This window comes from Myotis daubentonii, chromosome 17, assembly GCF_963259705.1.
Source record: "Myotis daubentonii chromosome 17, mMyoDau2.1, whole genome shotgun sequence".
NCBI lineage: Eukaryota > Metazoa > Chordata > Mammalia > Chiroptera > Vespertilionidae > Myotis > Myotis daubentonii.
Window position 1 is genome coordinate 21,678,071 of NC_081856.1, and position 23,887 is coordinate 21,701,957.

At 41.7% G+C, this 23,887-nt stretch overlaps 1 protein-coding gene across 3 annotated transcripts in view; it reads right to left on the reverse strand.

Annotated features, from left to right (window-relative positions):
- Positions 1-481: 481 nt before the first annotated feature.
- NKAIN3 (sodium/potassium transporting ATPase interacting 3) overlaps positions 482-23,887 on the reverse strand; it is a 422,524-nt gene continuing 399,118 nt past the window's right edge. The window contains exons 6-8 of one of the 3 annotated variants that reach the window (XM_059673090.1): positions 11,553-11,614; positions 10,882-10,890; positions 482-2,619 (exon numbers count right to left, since the gene is read on the reverse strand). In XM_059673090.1, the coding sequence (XP_059529073.1) occupies positions 2,566-2,619; positions 10,882-10,890; positions 11,553-11,614 (125 nt within the window). In that variant the 3' untranslated portion in view covers positions 482-2,565. Of the gene's footprint in view, positions 2,620-10,881; positions 10,891-11,544; positions 11,615-23,887 lie in introns of all 3 variants that reach the window. The other 2 variants (XM_059673088.1, XM_059673089.1) reach the window with 2 other exon arrangements.

Below are 23,887 nucleotides of genomic sequence, written 5' to 3' on the forward strand. Positions count from 1 at the left end.
AGAATCACCCAGGTCCCAGGGCCTGCCCGTGGTGACTACGCAGTTCTACACTCCTTTCTTCCCTTTTTCTTAAGTAAGCAGGGCCTCTAAAGCGTAGCACAGAAGCGGAGAGGAGTGGAGGAGAAAAGTGGGCAAGAGAGGAAGTAGAAGATCTATCTAACTTGTTTTTGATGAATGGCAAATGTTCTGGAACTTCAGAATATCATTATGGAGTCCTGAAATTGCCAATTAGAACAGTTATAACTTAATTATTTAAATGAAGGAAGATTAAAAACCCGAACACACAACACATATCATAATAAGTAGTTGCCTGTGTTGGATTTCCATAGAAGAATCGCTAATGGAAGAATTGCTCCTCAAACCAGTTACCTGCAGTTAGACACAGGTCTCTGTTGTGCATCGTAGACGAATGTAAAGTTTGCATGGAGATAAAACAGCAACAACAGTGACATGGTACTATTCTGTGAAATGTTAACTAGGTTTTGTTTGTGAGTGGGGGGCATAATAGAATGACAGTTTAAGATGCTTAAAAATTAATTTTATTCCTTTGACTGATTTTCTACGATTTTGATGTTCTATTAGCTTTCTCCATAATAATATATATTAGTCTTGGAATTTTAATATCAAAGTTATTTTTTAATGAATACATGCAATTTGTAGTCTGCGTTATTACTAATCACTTAAACATGGGCAATTTTTTCAGGCTACTTTTTAGAAAACGTAGAGGAGTTTGGTGCTTCTATGGGCTTTGCACTTGTGGGAGTAATAAGAGGTCCAGACAGGGCCCAACTTATTGTTATGACATTACAATAACGACTGCCTCTCAGTTGTGGAGCGCTTCACAGTTTACAGAGTATTTTTACATTTTCATTGAACTCTCACCTCACCCTTGGGAAGTAGGCATTATAGTTTCACTTTATAGATGAGAAAAACTGCAGGGCCGAGATGTCCAACACTGTCCAAGGCCACAGTGGTGAACCTGGGACCCAAACCTCACCTTGTGCCTTCCAAGTTCTCCTTCCTTTGGCCATAGCTCTGCCTCCTCTGTATATATTTAGAGCTCTGGGCAAGCCCCCAAAGTCCTCTAGGCTTCAGCTTCCTCAACTGCACAATGATGACTTGGATTTGACCATCTCTCAGGTCCCTGCTAGCTCTTCTTCATTTTGAATTTGAGTTTATTCAGTAGAATGGGATTCAGTAGGTGTCAGATGACTGAAGGGACACAATCCAGAGGCTTCCACAAAGCCCACCATGGTTGTTAGGAAGTGGTAGGAACCAGGGTGGACTTTGATGTATAAGATCTGATTCTTAAGGAAGTCTCATAAAATATATGGACTCCACAAAGAAGAAGAAAAAAGGAACCTCTACACACAAAACATTTGCATATAATTTTAGGTGGTTTACAGACTGACTTGTAAGAGATGCATGGGCCAAGTTAACAACTGCCGGATTAAATAGTACACATGTACCCCATATTTTGGGGTCTATAGGAGGCCTCATGTTGGTTTTCAGACAAAGTGAGCCAAACTTATTTTGACATGGGAACTAGTAATTGAAATATATGATTAGAAAAAATTGTGGTGTGTTTTCAAGACATCTTCCCCATGGACAATTATGTTTCTGGTACTAATTTCTCAGTGGGGTAGGAGATACTAATCAGGGTGGGGTAGGAGAAAGAAAAGTTGATGCAGCACAAATATAAGTATCTTCTTTAGAAGTACTTAAAGGCAATTCCACACCATTTTAATGCTCCTTTTGAATATCTTCAGAGCAATATTTCTGGTTGTGATTTTTGTGCCACATGCCCTCAAGCTGTAGGTTTAGGCCTGACACCAGTGTCAGGACTTGGATAAAGAGTAGAAAATATGGCCCTCATAGATACCCACATTCCCTCCAAAGGGGAGAGGTGTTTTGCTTTAATTTCACTTTTTCATACCCCCCTAATATATATTTTTTCAGAACACAGGAAGAGCAAGATATCATGCAAGAATCTGAAAATTTAGATTGCCATATATTATTCTGGGCTTTGAGAAGTCGAAAACAAAGGAGAGCTCCATGTTTTGACTTGTGGTGTTGAAAAAAATGATCCATACTCAGTGTGAAAGCCAGGTCCACTATTTGTACCCATTTATCACAGCATCTAACTTCCTGTCTAGTAACTCCAAGTAATGTCTGCTAGTGTAAACTCCATCAGGTCTAGGATAAGTGCAGCCATCAGCAGTCCTGACGAACCACCTCAATAATACAAACCAATGTTTCTCATGGAACTGTCTGTAGGTTTTCACAGCTTTTTTTTTTCCATTCTGCACGCCTCATGTTAAATTCTCTTAAAAAATTTAAAACCAATTTTTTTTTTTACAACTTACAAGTATTCATATAAGGAGAAAATGACTAAAAAATACCCACCCGAGCACCTACAACTCATCTAGTGCACAATGCTAACAACACACAGGCTGTGACCGAAGAACTCCGTGATCTGTGGGAAAGCAGGGAGGCGCAGTCCATCCTCTGGGAGAAAGTGAGACATGTTGATGCAGAGAGGAGCTGTCAATGACGCTTTGCTTCCTAAGTCAAGTTCAGCACTTGCATTTCAGAGTTGATGCCATTACTTATTTCGACCTGAAATAGAGAATAGGTATTGCTTTAAAGAACTTCAAAACTGAAAGCTAAATTTCCTTCCTAATCATTCAGGCTTTTCAAAATGCAAAATAGCTTGTGGGCGTGCCTTGTACAGCCTGTGTAAAAGGCTGTAGCAACAAGGAAGGGAAAAACCTGAGCTTCTTGCTTCTCAGATTAGAGCAAGACACACAGATATGAACAACAGACTGCAGGACTGGTTTCCTGGGCTAGACGTGCCAACCATAGAGCAACTGAGGCGTGACGGAAAGGTATTGCCTTTGATTGCTGTGGGGTAAAGATGACAGGCTGGTATTGTCTCCAATCTACTAAATACAGCCCTAGCCTGGTCTTCCTATAGCATCCTGTTGGTTTCTCAAGAATCGTCCTCATCTGACTTTCATACCACCGAACCATTGATCTCATATACACCCCATCCTGTGATGGTTAATTGCATGTGTCAACTTGGCTAGGCCACAGTACCGAGATATTTGGTCAAACACCAGTCTAGATGACTCTGTGAAGGTATTTATTAGATAGGATTAACTTTTAAATCAGTAGACTTTGAATAAAGCAGATTCCTTCCATAATGTGGGTAGGTTTTATTCAAGCCATTGCAGGCCTTAAGGGCAAAGACTGAAGTCTCTTGAGGGAGAAGGACTTCTGCCTCCAAATTCTGCCTTTGGACTCAGGACTGCAACATCAACTCTTCCCCGGGTCTCCAGTCTGCTGGCTTGCCCTGCAAATTGCAGACTTGCCAGTCTCCACAATCACATGAGAAAATTCCTTAAAATCTCTTTCTATCTGTCTATCTATCCATCTGCCTGTCTATCTGCCTCCCTCCCTTCCTTCCCTTCCTGTCTCTCTATACACAGACCTAGACATCTATATCTAGATCTAGATACATATGCTATCGGTTCTGTTTCTCTGGCGTACACACTGTCATTTCCAGTCATTCTGGTCTCCACACGTTTGACAAAGATTCTGTGCATATTCCTGATTTCATACTAGGTGAGGGTTTTGGCTTATGCACCTTCACACAATATTCACCTCAACACTGTCTGCCACATAGCTGGCACTTAAATATTTATTGAGTACTTTTGCTCTTGTTTTTTCTCTCATGAGAAAAGTCTTAGCTGACCTAAATCCTATTCATCTTCGAGGTTCAGTTGAAATTTCTTGTCTGTGAAGATTTCAGCTTCGATCTCAGCTGCTTTGCTTTCTCATCTGCTAACAGCAACTCCTATGTAGCAGCTGCACCCCATGTGGAGCTAATGGCATTCCGTTCACAATTAATTTTGCTCTGATTGGTTCACTCAGGTTTGTAAGTTTTCTCCTTCCCACTACATGATGAGCCTCACACCAGCAGAGAAGGTGTTTTACACTTACGTTATACCCCTGCCTAGCAACTGTCTTCCATTAACTCAGTTCAACGACTCTCTCTATGGTGTGGAATGGACTTGTTAGTCATAAATTGAAATAGCTGAGAAAATTTCCAGCTTTCCAGTTTCACTCCCTGTAAATTCTGTACCCTCCTGCACTACTCAGGAGCTGGAGTTCTTCTGTTCTCTCCCTGGCTTCCTCCCACTTCTCCTCACTTCTATTTCTCTCCATTCCGGCAGACAAAGCCCAATGTTTACCCCTTTTACTTCACAGTAGTTCAACAGGGATTATTATTATTTTTTTTACTTTTTGTAAATTTGCTGTTAATCTGCACCTAATTAAAAATTTTTATTTTTACATTACAGTTGACATACAATATTATGTTTCAGGTGTAGATCCACTGCTTGAACATTATATAACTTACTGAGTGATCATCCCAATAAATCTAGTACCACCCAGCACCACACATAGTTATGACAATACTATTAATGGTATTCCCCATGCTGTACTTTACATCTCCATGACTATTCTGTAACAATCAATTTGTGTTTCTTAAACCACCTTTTTTACCTATCCTCCCTTCACCCAGTTCCCCAACCCCCCGCCCCTCTGGCAACCACCATTCACAGGGATTTAAACTAAAAGATAAAAAGATGAGATGAGAGTGGTGGAATTTTTGTAGTTCTCTACAACCGTCTAGTTAGAAGGGAGGTTCAAGGTCCTGAATTTTTCTCATCCATCCACCAGGTAAATCCCTTCTAGAATGGGGATAAGGTCGTAGGAGAAGGTCTTTCTCTTTGTTAGTGATAGTATTAGTGGGGGCTGGGAAACTTCTAGGTATCTGTTATATTTATCTTCAATGTCAGCTCTGCTTATAGCTAATATTTTCTGCTTTGGGGCTTCAGCAGCAAGGATTGGTCAAGCAGGGAAGAAACCTGAGTCAGTTCCTATGATGCAAGTAGGAATCCTGGAGGGTTACCCCAGGCATTGGGAAACAGGTCTGCAAGGAGTTTGCCAAGAAGACAGTGAAGCAACTTTGAGAGGCGGTATTAAAAGGAAAGCTGGCCCAGCTGGCGTGGCTCAATGGTTGAGCATTGACCTATGAAGCAGGAGGTCATGGTTCAATTCCAGGCCAGGGCACATGCCTGGGTTGCGGGCTCAATTCCGAGTGTGGGGCGTGCAGGAGGCAGCCCATCAATGATTCTCTCTCATCACTGATGTTTCTAACTCTCTCTCCTTCTTCCTTCTTCTTTGAAATAAATAAAAATATATTAAAAAATATGTTGCCTCTCTATTAAATAAAAAAAATAAATAAAAGGAAAGCCTATTGGTAATCCTACCTTAGATTTTTTTTTATTGATTTTTTACAGAGAGGAAGGGAGAGGGACAGAGAATCAGAAACATCGATGAGAGAGAAACACCAATCAGCTGCCTCTTGCACAGCCCCCACTGGGGATGTGCCCGCAACCAAGGTACATGCCCTTGACCGGAATCAAACCTGGGGCCTTTCAGTCCGCAGGCCGATGCTCTATCCACTGAGCCAAACTGGTTACGGCCCTACCTTAGATTTTAGTAACAGATTGATTTTTAAAAGTCAAACAAACACAGAAATAAGAGAGAATGGTATTATGAATCCCTATGTACTCACCATCCAGCTTCTACTAAAATAAAAATTATGCTAATCAAGTTTCATCTATCCACCACAACTGTTTTTGTGTGTGTGTGTGTTTTTTTTTGGCTAGGGTATTTAAAAGCAAATCCTAGACATGATGTCACTTAATTCATCAATACATATCTATGATTCTCTAACAATGATTCTTAACCAGGGGACATTTGCCAATTGGTTGTCACAATTTGGCTGGGTGTGTGTGTGGGATGCTACTGGCATCTAGTGGGTAGAGGCCAGTGATGCTGTTTAATATCCCTAACTGCACAGAACAGCCCACTACAAAGAATTGTCTGGTCCTGAGTTAATAGGGCTGAGGTTGAGGAATAATGCTCAACTGATGAGAATGTCTTTTTCTTTTGTTACCTATTGATTAGCATACCTATCAAAACAGGCAACAATTTCTTAACATCATTTACTCTGCAGTCCATATTGACATGTCTTCAATTATCTAAAAACATCTGGTGTGGCCGCTGCACTGTTGGTGGCATCATTGCTTCCCAGCAAGGATAGTGCGCCTGAACTACGAGTACCGACTGCATGAGCCACAGAAACACAGCCATCTCACTGCTACTTGGTCAAGTGTGTCCACTTTAGGGTGCATTCTGACATAGTCCCTAAAATAGAATAATCATTTCCAATGATGGATCAAAAAGTTACTAATACCAGTGACAAAGGGAAAGCCTCCCGAGCGAGGGAAAGCAATGAGCCCCCTTTGTGCTAAGTAAGGCGGCATGCGGGGAAGCCCCTTTCCTTTGGGACGCTAAGAGGGCGCCCCGTGCATCACAGTTGTAGCGCTCTGGCTCTGCACTCCGGAGACAGCCCTGGAGCGTTAATGCCTCTGTACATGGCTCTCTTTCCAGAGCGGATGGAAGCCCTCTGGCACAGGACTCCACGCTCAGTGATGGGAAGCTGAGCCAGCCTTGGCCGTGAGCAGATTACAGACACCTTACTCTGCCTGTGACGGGGGACAGACAGCACGGATAGGTCAATACGGAAGTGGGAAAGCCAGGCGAGACAAACAGAAACGGGATAAGGACGGAGAACTATCACTTCATTAGTCTTTAGGCGCGTGGTCAAAAACTGGAGTGGTGGGGTGGATGCAGGTCACAGACGGCAGGTCCTCCAATCAAGTTTACTAACACATGGCTGGCGGTTACCGGATTTGAAGGTAGTGTTGGAAAGCACAGCATTCTCATCTCTCTCCACCTCCTACACACACACACACACACACACACACACACACACACACACACACACACACACGCCTCTGATTTGTCCTTCTGGTTTTTAATCGAGATGCTGTAAATGCAAAATGGCTTGGGTCCAACTTACAGGGACCCTGCTGCTGCAAAACAGCTGTTCTCAGGAAGGAGCCATGGACGGGACCACCTCTGGCTCTGTCCAGCAGCCGGTCATCAGAGGTCCATTTCCTCTGGGCCCGGACTACTGGAGGCGGAGGACCGGCAGGGAAGGTCCTGGTGGGCGCTGCCCGCAGAGCTGCCTGGAGTGAGGGCCAGCCTCCTCTGCCTCCTAGTCCTTATTACCGTGGCAGACATTCACTCAGCAGAAGCCACAGAGCATGGAACATTTTTTATGAAGAAAAACTAGCCTCCGGCAAAGGCAATCAGACAAGTGAAGATACCAGAGAAAAGCCAAGTTCTCATTTGGAAATGCTAGAAAAAGATAGGCTCACAGTGCGGGGAGGAGCTTTTTCCTCATCAAATTTTTCTGCATAGCAGTCGGGGCATCATCCTCGTGGGGATTTCTGACATCACCAGATCGCTTTACCTCTACTGGGGATCTCAGTTCTGAAACCCACAGCTGTCTTTCGTTGATAAACTGCCTTGGTCTAATTATCCCTATGGAAAGAATGACTGCTTTTTGAAACTTAGTTTTCCCACTACCTGGTCGCTATCCGTTTTGCTGATTTTGACAAACTTTAAAGTAATTTAGTTGCTCATTATGATGCTTCCTGATAGTCCACATCTCTTTCATAGCTGCATGGGTTTGTGCCAAGCTGCTGTTCGTCTGGAGAAGTAAATCTGCTTTCGTAGATCGCTCCCCCTCCTCTCCACCGCTACTATTGCCTCCACCACTACTAAATGCTAGTTGCTGTGTAGGGCAGTGATGGCGAACCTTTTGAGCTCGGCGTGTCAGCATTTTGAAAAACCCTAACTTAACCCTGGTGCCATGTCACATATAGAAATTTTTTGATATTTTCAACCATAGTAAAACAAAGACTTATATTTTTGATATTTATTTTATATATTTAAATGCCATTTAACAAAGAAAAATCAACCAAAAAAATGAGCTCGCGTGTCATCTTTGGCACGCGTGTTTTAGGTTCGCCATCACTGGTGTAGGTGTTCCCTTCAAAGCCACCACTGACCACATTGCTGTGTGCTCTAATGACCAGAGCAGCCCTTGCTTCCCACACCCCTCCCCTAGGAGCTGGTATCAGTGTGTGGTGGCAGCAGTGGAGGAGATCCTGGTGAAGAGCCAGGTTGTAGTTCTGTCAAGAGTTACAGCCCCTCACTGGTGGCCGTGGCAAGGTGATGGGCCCCAGCACAGGCTACCCCTGACCTGTGTGTCATATCCCAAAGCCAGACCCAGAGGACAATCACAGAAAGCATCTCTATTGCTTCAGGCAGAAAGACAGAACTGTTGAGAGGCAGAGCAATGGAGGTTGGGGCTCTCAAGGTCTCCCCACCCGGGGCCCTCAAGATCCCTGCTCAGCTTAAACACCTGCTTCCTCATAGGTTCGCTCAGGTTCTGTGAGATCTATGCCAAACGCCAGATTGGAAAGTCACAGATTTCAACTTTAAACTCTGCGGAATGGCCAAGCAAATTAGCCTCCATTTTCTTCTGCTTTTCATAAACGCCTCATCATCTTTCCAAAGTCAGTGCAGCCATTTCAGTGACTTCTCTCCCTACGTAGAAGTAAATAGTCCCACAATCATACACGAGACTGCAGGCTTCTTGTTTAAGTCTGCAGCATTACCTGTGCATGGACTGTCTGTACCTACTCATCTAGAGTTGAAAGTTACCCATCCACACACATGTGCCTCAAGATTCTCCTGATCCCCTTAACAAAGTGGCTTCCTCATAAAACCTGGCTTTGTACTCCATGGACATTACAAATTTAAAGTTACAAACCAGCATTCATTCCCCTCTCTAACAATTTAGTACAGAAGATTGGCTTTTTCTCCAATCTGCTGCTGGGTGGTGATATGGCATCACTGAACTGGGTACAACAGAATCCAATATAAAGGTCTTATTAAAAGAAATGAAACAGCTGATTGATGCCAACTGGATACACTGCGGAATATTTGCATACCTGTGGGGAGCACACACACTGACCTTTTAAATGGTTTCATGCGCCGTGATTTTAATTCAGGTTTAGTTTGATCTTTCAGATTCCTGCTCCCTTCATGGTTGAAAGGCATTCCATATTCATCTGATAGAATAATATGCATAATCTGTCAAGGCAGAGACCTGCTCCATTATTCTCTGCAGCCTGTAGCTTATGCTACATTCAGCTACAAAGGTGTGAGGGTTCAGCAGTGAACAGGTGGTTGGGGAAACTCTTTGAGTAGGTAGTGGAGTCGATCAAAGCCTTTTAGGTAATCTTAAGAGGATGTTTCATGTGTTCTTGATTCACAGAGATGGAAGGAACCTTAGGGAGCATAGATGGAAGTCACTTGCCTCTGGGCCATGACAGTTAACATTCTTTGAGCTACGTGGATGCACACGTGTCATTCATGAAAGGAGATTCCATTGTCAACATTATTCAACTTCAGTTTTAAGTAACTTTCCTTAATAAAAATATTTTCTTACATCTGACCAACGTTTTTTCTCTGCTGAGTTACTTTTTTTCACAGTGGAGATGAAATAAATCATTCAGCACCTTCTTACTGCATAACAAGTATATATAGGACTCTCCTCATCACCACCAGGCATTCTTTCAATACTGTTCTCCCTTCCAATACACTGGTCATCTTTATTATCATCACAATCCTGGCCAGGTTCCCCAAATCCACAAGTGTCAATTTTTGCAATCCATTATTTACGAGCACTCGGTAGCATGAGTAATGAGGTGGTGACTGCTTAGTCCTGGAATGTTATGTAGGGTGAATATTTTTCCAAATTGGATTTGCTTTAGAAAACCAACATTTATTTAAACATCTCTCATGTGACGGGCACAGTGCTGATTTTTGAACTATGTTTCCATTAGATCATCCTGCCAGAAGGAAATGAATGAAACTGGAGAGGTGGAGGAGCCAGTGTGGGCTTTAGTCCCCAAAGAGGCCGGGTGAGGGCTGCAGATTTGGGCAGGAACCACCATGACAAAAAGGCAGCAAATGAAGCCTGTCATACATGTTCCTTACACCAGTGACTGCTTTACATAATTTCCTCTATTGCCATGGAATTGCAGAGTACTAGGCTGACATACTAGGAAGGTCATCATAATAGCAAGTCCACAACATCAGGCATGGTAGGAAAGAGCCCAGCTCCACCACCTAGTACTAATGGGACTTCGGAAAGGTTGTCTAATGTCTATGAACCTCATTTTCCTTCTTTGTGAAGTTGGGTATTAAGTGGTGCATTATAGTATTTTCACGAGGATTATGTGAGATAATACATGCAAAGGGCTGAGCCCATGATAGCTATTATTTTCTGCAGTTATCTATTTGCTACTTAGGGTTTTGTAGGAATGGAGTCCCTGTACCCGTTTTCTTGCACTTTATCAACCAGGTCACCATGATTTCTTCCTAATACTCAACTGAAATCTGTCCAGTGTGAGGTAGCTTTTGTTGTGGTTGTTGACTTTCTTCCATGTCCTCTAGTGACAGTTAATCAAATATTTGAGTACTAGTCACAATCATAGGGCATTTTCCACCTACTATACATGCCTTATTGCATTTAATCCATCCTCTGTCCTCCCCCTAGGAAACCACTATCCCACAGTGGTCCCATGAGACCTGGCTAGAGCCCTACCCCACTGTAACTCTGTTTATCTCTGAGAAATAGTTTGGCCTTTGGTTAATAGTTCCCTCCCCAGAATGAGCCAGTTAAAATGTCCTAGACCAAGACAGCCATGGAATTGGCCTCCCGGAGACTTCAAACCTCTTGAGCATCACCACGATGACAACAGAAGGTGCCATAAAAGAACCAAAAAAGAGGCAGAATCCTGGTTCTGAGAAGACCACCACTGGTTTCCCCTTATCTGCCGAGACCACTCCTCCATTTCTCTCCTCCTCTATCCACATCTCTGAATCCAAGCCCATGAGAAATTGATCTGAGAGCTACTAGCCTCCCACTTCTTCATTCTCTGGTCATTGAGCTGCTAAATAAAGCTCATTTTTGGTTTCATAATTGGTTTTGCAACACCTAATGGACAAAGAACCGGCTTGGGGTCCCAGAAAGGGGGACTTTGGGCAAAAAAATCATATTACAGGTGAGAGAACCAAGTCTCAGAGATATCAAAGAAGGCCCCTGAGACCACACAGGTAGAGCCTGGATTCCAACTTAGTCTTTCTCCACTTTTTCCTCAGTCATGTTGCCCATAAGACATATATTTAGTCTCTTTTTTTTTGGTAGACTAAATAATCCCTTTTTCTCCACGTTGGCAATCAGCTACTGATTTAAAAAATATGTATATCATTTTAGAAACATAAATCATGTTACCTATTTCAAATCCTTTTTGGAATGAATAATAATGATGATGTTGGGTTACATGTGAAAGGTGTGTTTTAAATATGAGTGGAAAACTAAACCAATGATTAGTAGTAGCAGGTCCAAATTATTTCAGGATTCGTTAGTTTTGACCAAGTTAGAAGGATTAATATTTTCCATCTCATGACACCTTTACTTACAGGTTAACAGGCTTTAACTGAACATGATCCTGGTAGTAGGAGTGTGCATCAAGTCCACCTATGAAATCAACTGAAAATATAACATAGCCCAATATGAATAAATGTCTAAATAAACACACACACCATAGTAGGTATTTAAAATAGAACACATATAAATAATATTAACAAAAATACCTATCACAAAATGGAAAAATGTGTGCTTAATATAAAGGACAGCTCAAAATATTATCCATGGTTAAAAAATGGGGACATTTTAAGAAACACAAAGATGTGGGCATGTAGTGACTGAAAAATCACAGATGTTGTTGGTTTTAGTGAAAAATGAAGTCACGTTAAATAGCATTATATTTAAAATAATGTGTTTGTCCTTAGGCATAGAGCTATGGCCTTTCCCCTTACATATCAAAAGCTGTATCTTCTCATCTTGTTGCCAGAATCCATTTTATTCTTAAGAATATTTATTGCACTGTTAGAAAGACCTCTGAGAAGTCACATAATCTATGTCCATGCCTTCTTCCTCAAACCATCCTTGACAAATAGGCATCTGCCTTTTGCAAAGAAGGTTTCGTCTCCTCTCTGGTAGCACAGTACTTTCTCACAGTCTGCATAGAATCACTGTTCTTGTGATATTCATTCTTTCTCTCTGTCTTGATCACAGCCTCTGTCTTTCTTCTCCGATCCTAATGTCCATGGCTAATGTTAGTTCATTATTTCTGTGTGGTTTTTTTTGTAGTTTATCACAAGTATAATTACTTTACAGCAAGCATTGGTTTTATTCTAGCACTCTGATGTTAGCAGGTACCTGGACATTGAGGGACATTGAACTCTCAGTGTGTGTGTGTGTGTGCATGTGTGTGTGTGTGTGTGTGTGTAGATACACAGTATATGGGGGACGTTAAGTCATATCCTCAGCTCAAGACAGGCACTTCCGTGCACAGTGATTTAGAGTGAGATGACCCACTTAAGCTCTAGACACACTTGTCAATCCCTGATCTGCTCTATCCTTTGCCTCCACTGGAGAAGCTGAGGTGAGACTGGGTCAATTAAAGCTTCGCCAGAGCACAGTGCAGACAGAGCCTTGGAGTCCTGTGGGGCACATAGCAACCAGGTGGGAAGACCCATTTCCAGGTAATCCCCCTGGAGGCCAGAGGAACCTGAAGCTTATTTTTTTCCTACCACTTCAGGTCAGGTCAGGTCAGTCCCCTGGACACCACCTTCGGAGAGAAGCAGTGAGAGGGGAGTCCATCTGAGACATGAAAAGATTTTCCCAGGGAGAATAAGCAGTGCCTGAAGGGACCCTTTACATGGTCAAAGTTTTTTTTTTTAAATTAGATTTTAAATTAGATTTTTTTTTAAATTAGACACTTAATCAAACATTCACTTCTTCACCCTGCTGACCAGTGAGTGAGAATTTTAAAAGAAGATAACATTGACTAAAAGTTGCATGAGCATATCATTGACAAAGATACCTTTGAAAGTTAAAGAGGTTATTAAAAATAAACACATGTATAAACATGTACATTTATGAATAAATGATTCAATTAAAATTATATCCAAAATAAAATTATAAAAATAAAAACAGCATATATATTGTATGCATTAAAACAAAATAAAAAGCAAACTTTATATTTATTATTTGAACATTATAATGTAACATTAACAGAATCATTACTTTAAGTATAAATTCATATATAAATTCATATATTCCTTAGCCATCTACATCTCATATTCACGATATCACCGATATTTTTTGGGGGAAGAATATACATACAGTATATGTATATATATTCAGTATGGTTTTATTAATTTCATAAATTTATTTACAAGATTACTCAAAATTTCTTTTTATTATTATTGTTAATTTTGAAATTAATTATCTCAATGACTGTGTAAATCATAATATCTTTAATTAAGGAATTTTGCCAATGACTGCCTTGCAGGGTATGGTTGCCCTCGATGACCTAATGACCATGGAGTGTGGGACACAAAAGCTGCAGCAAACAGCAGGCTGTTATTGATATTATTGATACATTTATCTTATTCTGATGACACATTCTCATGAACTATTGATTTCCAATATTTCAAAAGCCCTGCTTAGCTGGGGGTAATGATTTGCCAGAATTCCAACATTCTCTTCCCCCTCGTTCCCAGAAGTCTGTCTGTCCTTGAGGAACCTGTGTTGAATTTGTGTCTAGTTTGATTTTCTCATATTTGGGAAGAGTAGCTACTTTGGAGGAGGGAAATTGATTAGTGCACCACATTTTGAAGCCTGAGGTTTCACCTTCTATGAGCGCATGAAGGAAAATAAGCTCAGTGGAAGCAGAATTTGTGGGGTTAAGTGTCAAGTAGAATCGAGGCTTGCCCTTTCTCCAGGGCTGGTGTTATTTCATGAGGTAGGTCCCCTTTGGGGCCAATGACCCACCCAGTGCTCACGTGACCCGCCTGAGTGCACACTCGCGACCTGGCCGAGAGCACACATGACACTCTCATCACCATTTGTTTAGCTTTGACTGCAATGCTTTTATCCTCTACTCCTTCCCCCACAATAGCACAAACCCTGAGGGGAGATCTCTCTCCCTAAGATTTCTTTCAGGTAATATATCTCCTTTGTGCACTTCTCCTTTAATGTTTCCAGTGCTATTCCTTTAGTGATATCATTATTCTAGTTATTCTGTAAGGATCCCATGGACTGTCTTTAGCATTTTGTCTTCAATGCTTGTGTGGGGGAAACCAGGTTAGTACAGTGTCCCTACAGAGCGCTTTGTTAATAAGCAACTACCACTGTGACTTCTCCCTCTGACTTGCAAGCGTCATATCACATTGATAAAGATGCCTGTAACATATTGGCTCCCACATACATGTCTTAGTTTTTGTTTTCTCACATTTGGAAAGAAAGTAGCTAGTTTGTTTCTTCTTTTTTACTTGAATTATCTTTAATAGGACATTTTCTATTCTCTTTAGAGTTATTCAGCTTTCTTAAACCCACACACATTGTGCTCTATTTTCCTACAGGGGATATATGCTTAACCCTTCAGTTAGTCTTCATCAGTGATTGGATTGAATGGCTGCTTACTGTGGTCACCTACAGTTTGCCTTTCATGAAGGTCCTTTCCCAGTTTTTATAATTTTTCAATTACTGTCTGTTCAGAATCACTGGTGGCTGAAGGCCATTTTGTCACCACTGCTGGGTTTATTAGAGAGAAAATTGTATTCTAGAGAAAACAAGATTAAAAAAAAATCCTGAACACACCTCTCGTTTCTATTTTTGAAACTCCCTTTTCATTGTCACTTGGCTACATTTCCAGCTTTTGTTCCTCTCCTGGGTTCAGGTCTGTGGAATCAGATTTTCCCATAATCAGTGCCGACAGTTTCTTCCCACTTAAACATTTCTAAGTGTGGATAATACTTAATAAAGGAATAATGAATTTCTAAAATCTCTTTGGGGTTAATAAAGCAGAATGGAATGGCTGAGAGGAAAAATTATGCTCAGAAAGGTAAGGGCTAAAAACCGTTTTATAAATTTATCTAAACAGTTTATAACTTCTTCCCTATGTAATATATTTTTTCTTGGTTATTTAGCTCCCCCCCCAATATATCTTTATTATTCTTACTTAAATCTAGCCAATGTTTTACTTTGCTCTATAAATAAAGTGACAAACATGTTGCCTTTGAAATCTCTCTATAACTCCTTTTTTACTGTCTACTTCTACAGTTTTAGATATTTCCCCTCTGACTATTATTTTCTCTTTTTGTTTTATGGCCTCTATTATTGTTTTAGGTTTTCCCTTTCCTAGTACAATCAACATACAAAAAAGCCATTTCTTCTGAGATCTCTTTGATAAATCCTTTCCTCCTTCTGTGAATTACTGCCCAAAGAAAATGGAATCTGATCATATTCTTCCCAAGATTAAATCCATTCATTGACTTCACATTATCTAGTAAAGCATCCCAACTGGTGTGACCTGAGTAGGTTCAGAGGTGACACGATATCGATTCTCTCATTCTTTGGAGTGTGTGTGTGTGTGTGTGTGTTCACTGAGCAAGGCTTAGGTTAGCTAGCCCACTGGGCCAGTCAGTTCTTTCTGAAAGAAAAGTAATTCATTTACCACAGAGTGCCTTATAATTGTTAGCGTTCTCTGTGAATGCCAAGATATTAAATAGATTGGGAGTCACTGCTGTAAGAATCCAAGATCCCTGAAAGACTGATCCTACCATTTGCGTAGTGAACAGAACATACTCAACTACTCATCACTTCCAGTGAAATGCAGGTTCCCCCAGATCTCTGAATGTTCCACGGTTCCCCAAGCTCTTTTGACATTCCTCCCCTCCCCCAGTATTTAAAATGCACTCTCTTTGTTCTCTTCCTAGCCATGTCATATTCTTCACACGTTCTGAGGAGCCATGCTTGGTGCCCTGAGACACAGTTAGCGTCTGCTTTTTTTTTCCTGTGCATCTGATTCACTTTGTATAGACCATTATCTGCACTCATTCTTATGTAATTATTTACATTTTTGGCCCACTTACTAGAATGTAAGATCTCCGGGGAAAGGGACCAAGTCTTATATTTTCTATATCCTTGTGGTCTAACACACAGAAGTCTTTCAATAACTGCTTCTTGCATGAATTAATCAATACATCAACAAAATATTGGGCTATTTAAGCTTGTTTAAAGCTCTAAAGTGAACCACTAATATGCTAGCTCTGGACTAGAAATACTTTTGGATATGGACGGGTCACTGACTTCAGAACAAGAGGAGTTATGAGAGAAATGAAGGATCCCATCAAACGTTTAAATGTCTACAAGCATTGGCAACCTACCTAGAATAGAAAGAATACAGAATTCTGAGGCAATATGATTGACAGAAGCAAATAGAATGGAATGCTAACAGAGTGTTGAAAGACAGGTTGACAAGTGCCTTTGAGCACATGGGAAGACATAAAATGTTTTAAAGAGTTAGCAAGTGTAAAACCAACCAAAAAGAAACTCTTAGTAGGAATAAATTCTTTCTACTCAAATCTAATGTCATCCAAGTCCTGGTGTTGTGGGCTGCTGAATTAGTCACATTTGAAGCACACGGAATGAGATTTCCTCTTGTTCCACCAACTATTAAAAAAAAAGCAGCTCTGTTAAATCGGTTAAAGTAGAGGAAACTCAGAATTCCCTTGTAAGTTAGATTCTGCTTCCCAGCTGAAAATCCCTCAACATGTAGCAACCTCAAATTGTTTAAGATGCTTATTTACTGGAGAAATGCATTTCCAAAACAGGGAAATGACTATAGGGAGAACAGAGTGAGCCAATTCCACAATTTTAACACTCTTTTATGAAGTACAGATTAGGATTTGCAATCATTGGGATAATCTGTGTTTACCTGGTAAGTAAAATCTTTGTGATTCTTAACATAATCAGACAGCTCATCTTAGACCTGGCAGATTCACACTGTAAAACCAATTCAAAATTTGAATTGGGCAATTAAATTTACACTCGTGATTTTATGTTGGAAGACATGGGGATATTTTAGTAAAATTGTATAATATTTAAGAGTATATGTAGACTATTGAATTTAAGTAGATCAAAAAGTTACTAAAAGTTCAATGGAATATTATTCATCCTTATAAAGACATGAAATTGTGATGCATGCTACAATTTAGATGAACTTTGAAAACATTATGGTAAGTGAAATAAGTCAGACACAGAAGGACAAATACTGTGTGATTCCATTTATGTGAGGTTCCCAGAATAGGTAAATACATAGGGTTTACAGGGACTGGTGGGGTGGGGAGAGGGAGATCAGAAGTCATTGTTTATGGGTACAACGCTTCTGTGTGGGATGATGAAAAAGTTCTGGAAATGGATAGTAGTGATGGTTGCCCAACATTCTGAGTGTTCTTAATGGCACACTTAAAAGTGTTCAAATGGTTAATTTGACAGTATGCATATTTTACCACAATAAAAAGAAACAAGAAGTCCCCAAAAAACGCTTATTAAAATTTACTAGATTTTTAAATGGAATACTGAAAGGTCTATATAGCACTTAAAGCTTAAGAAAACACAGGTTTTTAAAAAATGTGTCACTTTAATAAATTGCATGGTGATTTAAAACCCTGAATAGCTATCATTATAATTTTCTGTGCAGAAAAGTTTCCTTCATGGACATCAGAAATGGGCAGTGATGCCTGAGAAAGTTCATCTATATACAGTTTTCACGATGGACTCCTGTTATTGAAATTTCTTTCTTATGTAAAAAAAAATGTTCACAGCTGGTCTTTTTTGGAAAGCTCACTTTACTTAGAATTAGTGGCGCTTGCTTTTTATTAGAGAATGATTTTAAGAGAGCTGCAGCTTTCTGAAATAACATGGCCTTCGGGGCACGAAGATAGACACTCATTCCCAGGTGACTGGACACCAGAAGCAATAAATTGGGACACTCCTAAACCTATCAAGCAGGAGTGTTTGCTGGGAGGAAAGAAGAGCCCATTGAAATGTAGTATCTTACAAAAGCATGGCTTTTGCTTGAAAAAAAACAACAACACCTACCAACCAACCAAACAAAAAACACCAGGGCACAGAAAACTGACCATTAAAATACTTCTTTCAAAACATAGGAAAATGGGGGAAAACGTGCAATGAGAGTCCTAAAGGAACTCAGGCCTTCACCTGCTGTCTCGTGTCTTTGTTGTCTCAATTAGGAGGAGAACACAGTCGGTGGGACACCCTGGCTTCAACTCTAGGACTCATAACTAAGTCTTTGTTTCCCTTCAATAAAAAAAGACACATTTAATTTACTTGTCCAAATAAACGTGTAGGTGAATGAATAGAAAAGGAGGCAAATATAGAACAAATGAAAACAAAATATTTAAGGCTAGGCTGTGCACTGTCTTTTCTCACAACAGGTAAAGAAATGGTATGCTTTTCATCATTCTCACGTAGCCTTCCTGCTGAACACAGGGTTCAAAATTAAGTCCCAGATACAATCTGCCTTTTAATTCACTATTCTTGTGCGAGTCAACAGGTCGGGAATGTCCAGGTTCCCTTTTGACCCCCTGGAGCACCCAATCTGCAGCGGCTTCTGAAGTCAAAGCCTTTGTTTTTTCTGGAAGCTTCTTCCGGGAAGTGATTCCCCATGCCCTTGCTGTTGCTTCTTTCAGGAATGCTCTCCTCTTGCCTCTTACCTCACAGGCTCCTTTTTCTCCTTTTCTGTCTCAGCTTCAGTGCCATCTCCTCTAAGAGCTTTCCAGGCCCCCAGGAGGCTGGGGAACATTTGTGAAATGCCTGAAATGCTCTACCCACTTGAGTGGTAGGAGGTCCTCTGGGGAGGCCCTGACATACCCTCCTGGGTGCTCTTCAGTGACTTGCACCTCAAAGGCACCTATCATTGTGCTCCCAAGTTATGTGGTCAACTATCCTCCATGCAATGGCTCAGTGATGGAAGTCCCTTCACTACTGCAGTTTGATCATTTTCAACATGTGGCTACCAAAGCTTCTGTGCTTGTCTGCATCCACCAGGTAGAAAGGGGAAGAGCATGAGAACCACAGGGGGAAGTTATTTAGGGAATAGGCCTGGCAGTGGGCACATCTCTTCTGCTCCTGTCCATGATCTAGAATTCAGTTTTCTTGGGGACACCTAACTGCAGGGAGCTGCTGGGAGAAGAACGAACAAATGGGGTTTAGCGAATAGCTGGCTAGTCTCTGACACAGGCTGGTACGTAGCTATTATAAAATTTGTGAAGGTGGTATTTAATGAATAAGGACTGGGAAGCCTGATAAGTTTTGCAATTTATTGAACTGTAGCAAAGAAAGCTGTATTTGTGATACACCATGATCTCTAATGTAGACTTTCTGTTCTTACAATCAAAGAGAGAGCAAGAGAGAACTAGGGAGAGAGAGAGAGAGAGAGAGAGAGAGAGAGAGAGAGAGAGAGAGAGAGAGAGAGAAAGAGAGAGAGAGAGAGAGAGAGAGAGAGAGAAAGAGAGAGAGAGAGAGAGAGAGAGAGAGAGAGAGAGAGAGATCTTGTTTCCCTCCATGAAGAAATAATGTTTAGAATGATTTTACTTTGTACCCCATACAATTTAGGAGGAGAGAAATATGCTTTTACTTCTCCCCAACTTTATTTTCATGTTGGCATTAAAATTATGTGAATACTCCCACATATATCACTTAGATTCCTGTTTCAAATATTGTTCCAGGAAGAACACTAAATTAATGAATGTTTTCTCTTGGTTAAGAAAGTACTTACTACTATAAAGTACATGAAAATGAGTATTCTATATATTCTTCTTGGGTCCCAGTGGGCCTCTGGGTGGGGTGGGGAGGGTGGCAGGATGGACTAGGCCAGCCAGAGGCAAGAGGATGGGCACACCAAGCAGGCTTCAGTTTTCTACAGCGGACTCCAGGGAGCAATTACCTCCCTTCCTCTCTGGCCAGTTGTCCCAGCTGGCCCGGGTCCCCACCCAGAACCCCCTTCTGGGCTGAAGCCTGAAGAACAAGTGATCAGGGGACTGGGTCAGGCAGACAGAGGCTCCAGGCACCCCCAACCACATCAGCCAGCACCAGCACATGCCTTTGACCTCGGCCTCTCCTGTGGGTGCGTGAATCCAGCTTCTGCCTGTAGATTTATGCTGGGAGAAGACCTCCCCGCCTTTCTGCATGCAGCACACCCCTCCCCGCTCTCCCTGTGCCCTTCTCTCTGTCTTGTCTCCTGTCTGGTCAGGAACTTTTTGCAAGAGAAGCAGTATCTCAGTGTTTTGTATATACAACCACTCTTGTAGCCTTTGTTTGTTTGTTATTGTAGAGAAACAGATTCTTTATATGCTTTGTAAGATTGATGATATATATATATATATATATATATATATATATATATATATATATATATATATATATATATACATGTCTTGAGAATGTTATGTACTATTCTGTTATCTAAAAGGGCTAAACACCTGTTTTATTGCCTGGTCTTATTTTATTATTTTTTATTTTTTTAAATATATTTTATTGATTTTTTACAGAGAGGAAGGGAGAGAGATAGAGAGTTAGAAACATCGATGGGAGAGAAACATCGATGGGAGAGAAACATCGATCAGCAGCCTCCTGCACATCTCCCACTGGGGATGTGCCCGCAAACCCAGGTACATGCCCTTGACTGGAATCGAACCTGGGACCCCTCAGTCCGCAGGCCGACGCTCTATCCACTGAGCCAAACCGGTTTCGGCTTGCCTGGTCTTATTTTAAAATGCTTCTGTTTTATTGTCTTACTTTACTTAAATGCTTCATTCTAGCAGTGTGAGTATAAGCTATATACTAAGGAGAGTAGTTCACATTTTAAGGACTTAATGATAAATAATCACTCCAAAAGTAGCCAGGGCGAGTATTCAAAATTTGTTACCTGTAGCTGCATCAGAAATATGCTTAATTTGCATCAGGATATTAGAAGTAATTTTTAATTGATAAAATAAATGATATTCAAGAGATGGGCTTGCCTGGCAAAACTCAAGAAGATGGGATTGTCTGGAAAATCAGAAGGGAAATTTTTCAAAGAGGGAGCAGTCAACAGTGACCAAAGCCATCAATTATAATGAAGCTCGATAATATCTAAGTGATTTTTGACAATTAGAAGGTCATTGCTGGCCGCTGAGAGAGCATTTTCAGTGATAATATAGGACAGGAGGCCAGGCAGCAGCAGGCTGACAGAGAATGGGAGGTGAGAAAGTGAACACTAAGCCTGGACTACTCTATAGAAAGGTGATGCGATAAAGAAGTACAAATTTGCAGTTATTAAAATAGTCACGGGGATGTAAAGTACAGACTAGGGGATATAGACAATAATCTATCTATATATATAAAAGCCTATGTGACTGTTACAACCAGTTGACCGAATGACTGGTTGCTATGATGTGCACTGACCACCAGGGGGCAGATGCTCTATGCTGGAGCTGCCTCTGGTGGTCAGTGTGCTCCCGCAGCAAACCTCCCATGGCTGGCCAACTTTCTGCTGGCCCCAATTGGCCCCTATCAGGACTGGGCAAGATAGTCTGATCAGCCCTGATCACCGTCCAGGCTGAGAGACTCAACTGTGCACAAATTCATGCACCGAGCCTCTAGTATTATAGTAATTATGCCTGGTGTCAGATGGGTACTAGACTTATTAGGGTGATCACCTTGTGAGTTATACAAATGTCTAGTCACTATGCTTTACAACTGAAATGAATACAATATTGTGTGTCAACGGTAATGGAAAAGTAAAAGATAATTATTTAACAAAAATGAAAAGTCTGAATGTGGAGGGAAGCAGCACAAGAGACAGGGAAAGGTAAATGCCTACCAGGGGAGTCTGGGTAATTTCTTTTGTTATGTGACTCTATTTATAAGGTGAGGTAAACGATGCAATGGGAGGGGGAAACTGGACAGGGAAAGAGGGGAAGAGAGAAGAGAGAAGAGAGAGAGAGAGAGAGAGAGAATAGTTAATGGAGCAACTATTAAAAGCCACACAAGCCACAGGACAGAATGAAGGCCTACTTGAGGAAATATAAAGAAAATCATGGATAAATGAAGGTAGTTCCCCTGGCTTGGTACTTGTGGGAATCCATACCTCCTGGCTTTCATTTTCTTTGGGAAGAGCCTTACGTGGAGGAGGAAAGGTGCCAAGAATTACATCACCACTTTGGATTTCATGTCCCTAAAATCGGGGTGGGGTCTCCAAAGTGCTTGAAATGAGGATGGGAAAATCTAAGACTGTAGTGTTTGTTGTTGTTGTTTTAAATAGGCTCTTTCACATTCCACATTGGGATCGCAGTATCTCACCATCACTATTGGGCCACAGGATAACCCCAGAGGAGCTTATAACCTTTGGTATAGGACAGTGGTCGGCAAACCGCGGCTCGCGAGCCACATGACGCTCTTTGGCTCCTTGAGTGTGGCTCTTCCACAAAATACTAAGTGCAGGCGCGCATGTACAGTGTGATTGAAACTTCGTGGCTCATGCACAGAAGTCGGTTTTCGGCCCGGGCGAGTCTATTTTGAAGAAGTGGTGTTAGAAGAAGTGGGGGTACGTTCACTGAGGTCGACCCCTCAGATTGAGGACGTTTTTAGCAAAGGCCAGCTTAGGAGTATCCTAATTAAGTTAATAACAATGTACCTACCTATATAGTTTAAGTTTAAAAAATTTGGCTCTCAAAAGAAATTTCAATCGTTGTACTGTTGATATTTGGCTCTGTTGACTAATGATTTTGACGATCACTGGTATAGGAGAAACCTGAGGCTCAGGGCAGTGAGGAGGCCTCCTAGTGAGTTGAGGGGAGGGAGTAGGGCTCTTGTTCTCCAGGCTACACTACCAGATGCGGGGTGCAGAGGTGCTGGTTCCTGTAAGACTGGCAGAGCCACTAACCTTTCCCCCAGAGTTGTAAGGGAGCTACTGGGCTGTGGTTCTCCTGCCTCACTGAGCCCATCTGGAGAGAGGACAGCCTGCTTTCCCAAGGAAAGCAAAGCCTCAGGCCTTCAGCTCCTGGGTTTAAAGCGTAAGGCTGCAGTTTTAAGGGAACTGGAGGAGGCACTGATGAGGACCAGAAGAGAGGTTGGAAGGGCAGGGTGGCCAGCTTACGTGTCACAGTGTGAAGTTGCCTCAGGGCCAGTGGATGCAGGCACGTGCTTCTCTCCAGATCAGTGGGCAGCATAGAGACAGATGTAGAGAATGAGAGGCTAATGTACCTGCTGTGGGGCTGGCAGAACTAGCCCAGTGGGAGAACTGAGAAGGGTGGTGGGCGGTGGGGGGGTTGAGATAAAGGTATTGAATTTAGAATTAAAATGGAAACACAGGGGAGTTTGGCAGAACCCTGTCAGCTGCTCTGCCTGCTGGGCTCCTAAATCTTCCCACTAATAACCCAGAGTGAAACCATCGCTCAGGGTCCACATAAAATCCTCACAGCACATGTTTTCTTACTGTGCATTTCGGGTGCCGTGAGGCTGCGGATTTTTAAATTTGTTGCTCCCTCATAATCACATCTGGTCCCCAAATCCCGCATCTTCCATTCGGTACCATCTGGATGGCAGATCCTTCATTCTTCCTTCTCCACCGAAGGACATGGATCGCAGCGTGGGGCCATTGGTCACAGTGATAACAGAGCTCCCCTCTGTCTGAAGCAGGGGGCTAGAGAGAGCCAGGCAGGCAATTGTGACGAGGGCTTGCTTTAGGGCTGAGGCAAGGCAGAGAGATCAGGATGCCTTGAAACAGCTGCCACCATTTACCATTTGTAAATGAATGACGAAGAAAATGGGGGCACTTGGTTGTACTTTGAGATTAACCTCCCAGCCACCGGGACCTCATCCACTGAGCTGAGCGCTTTTGGGATC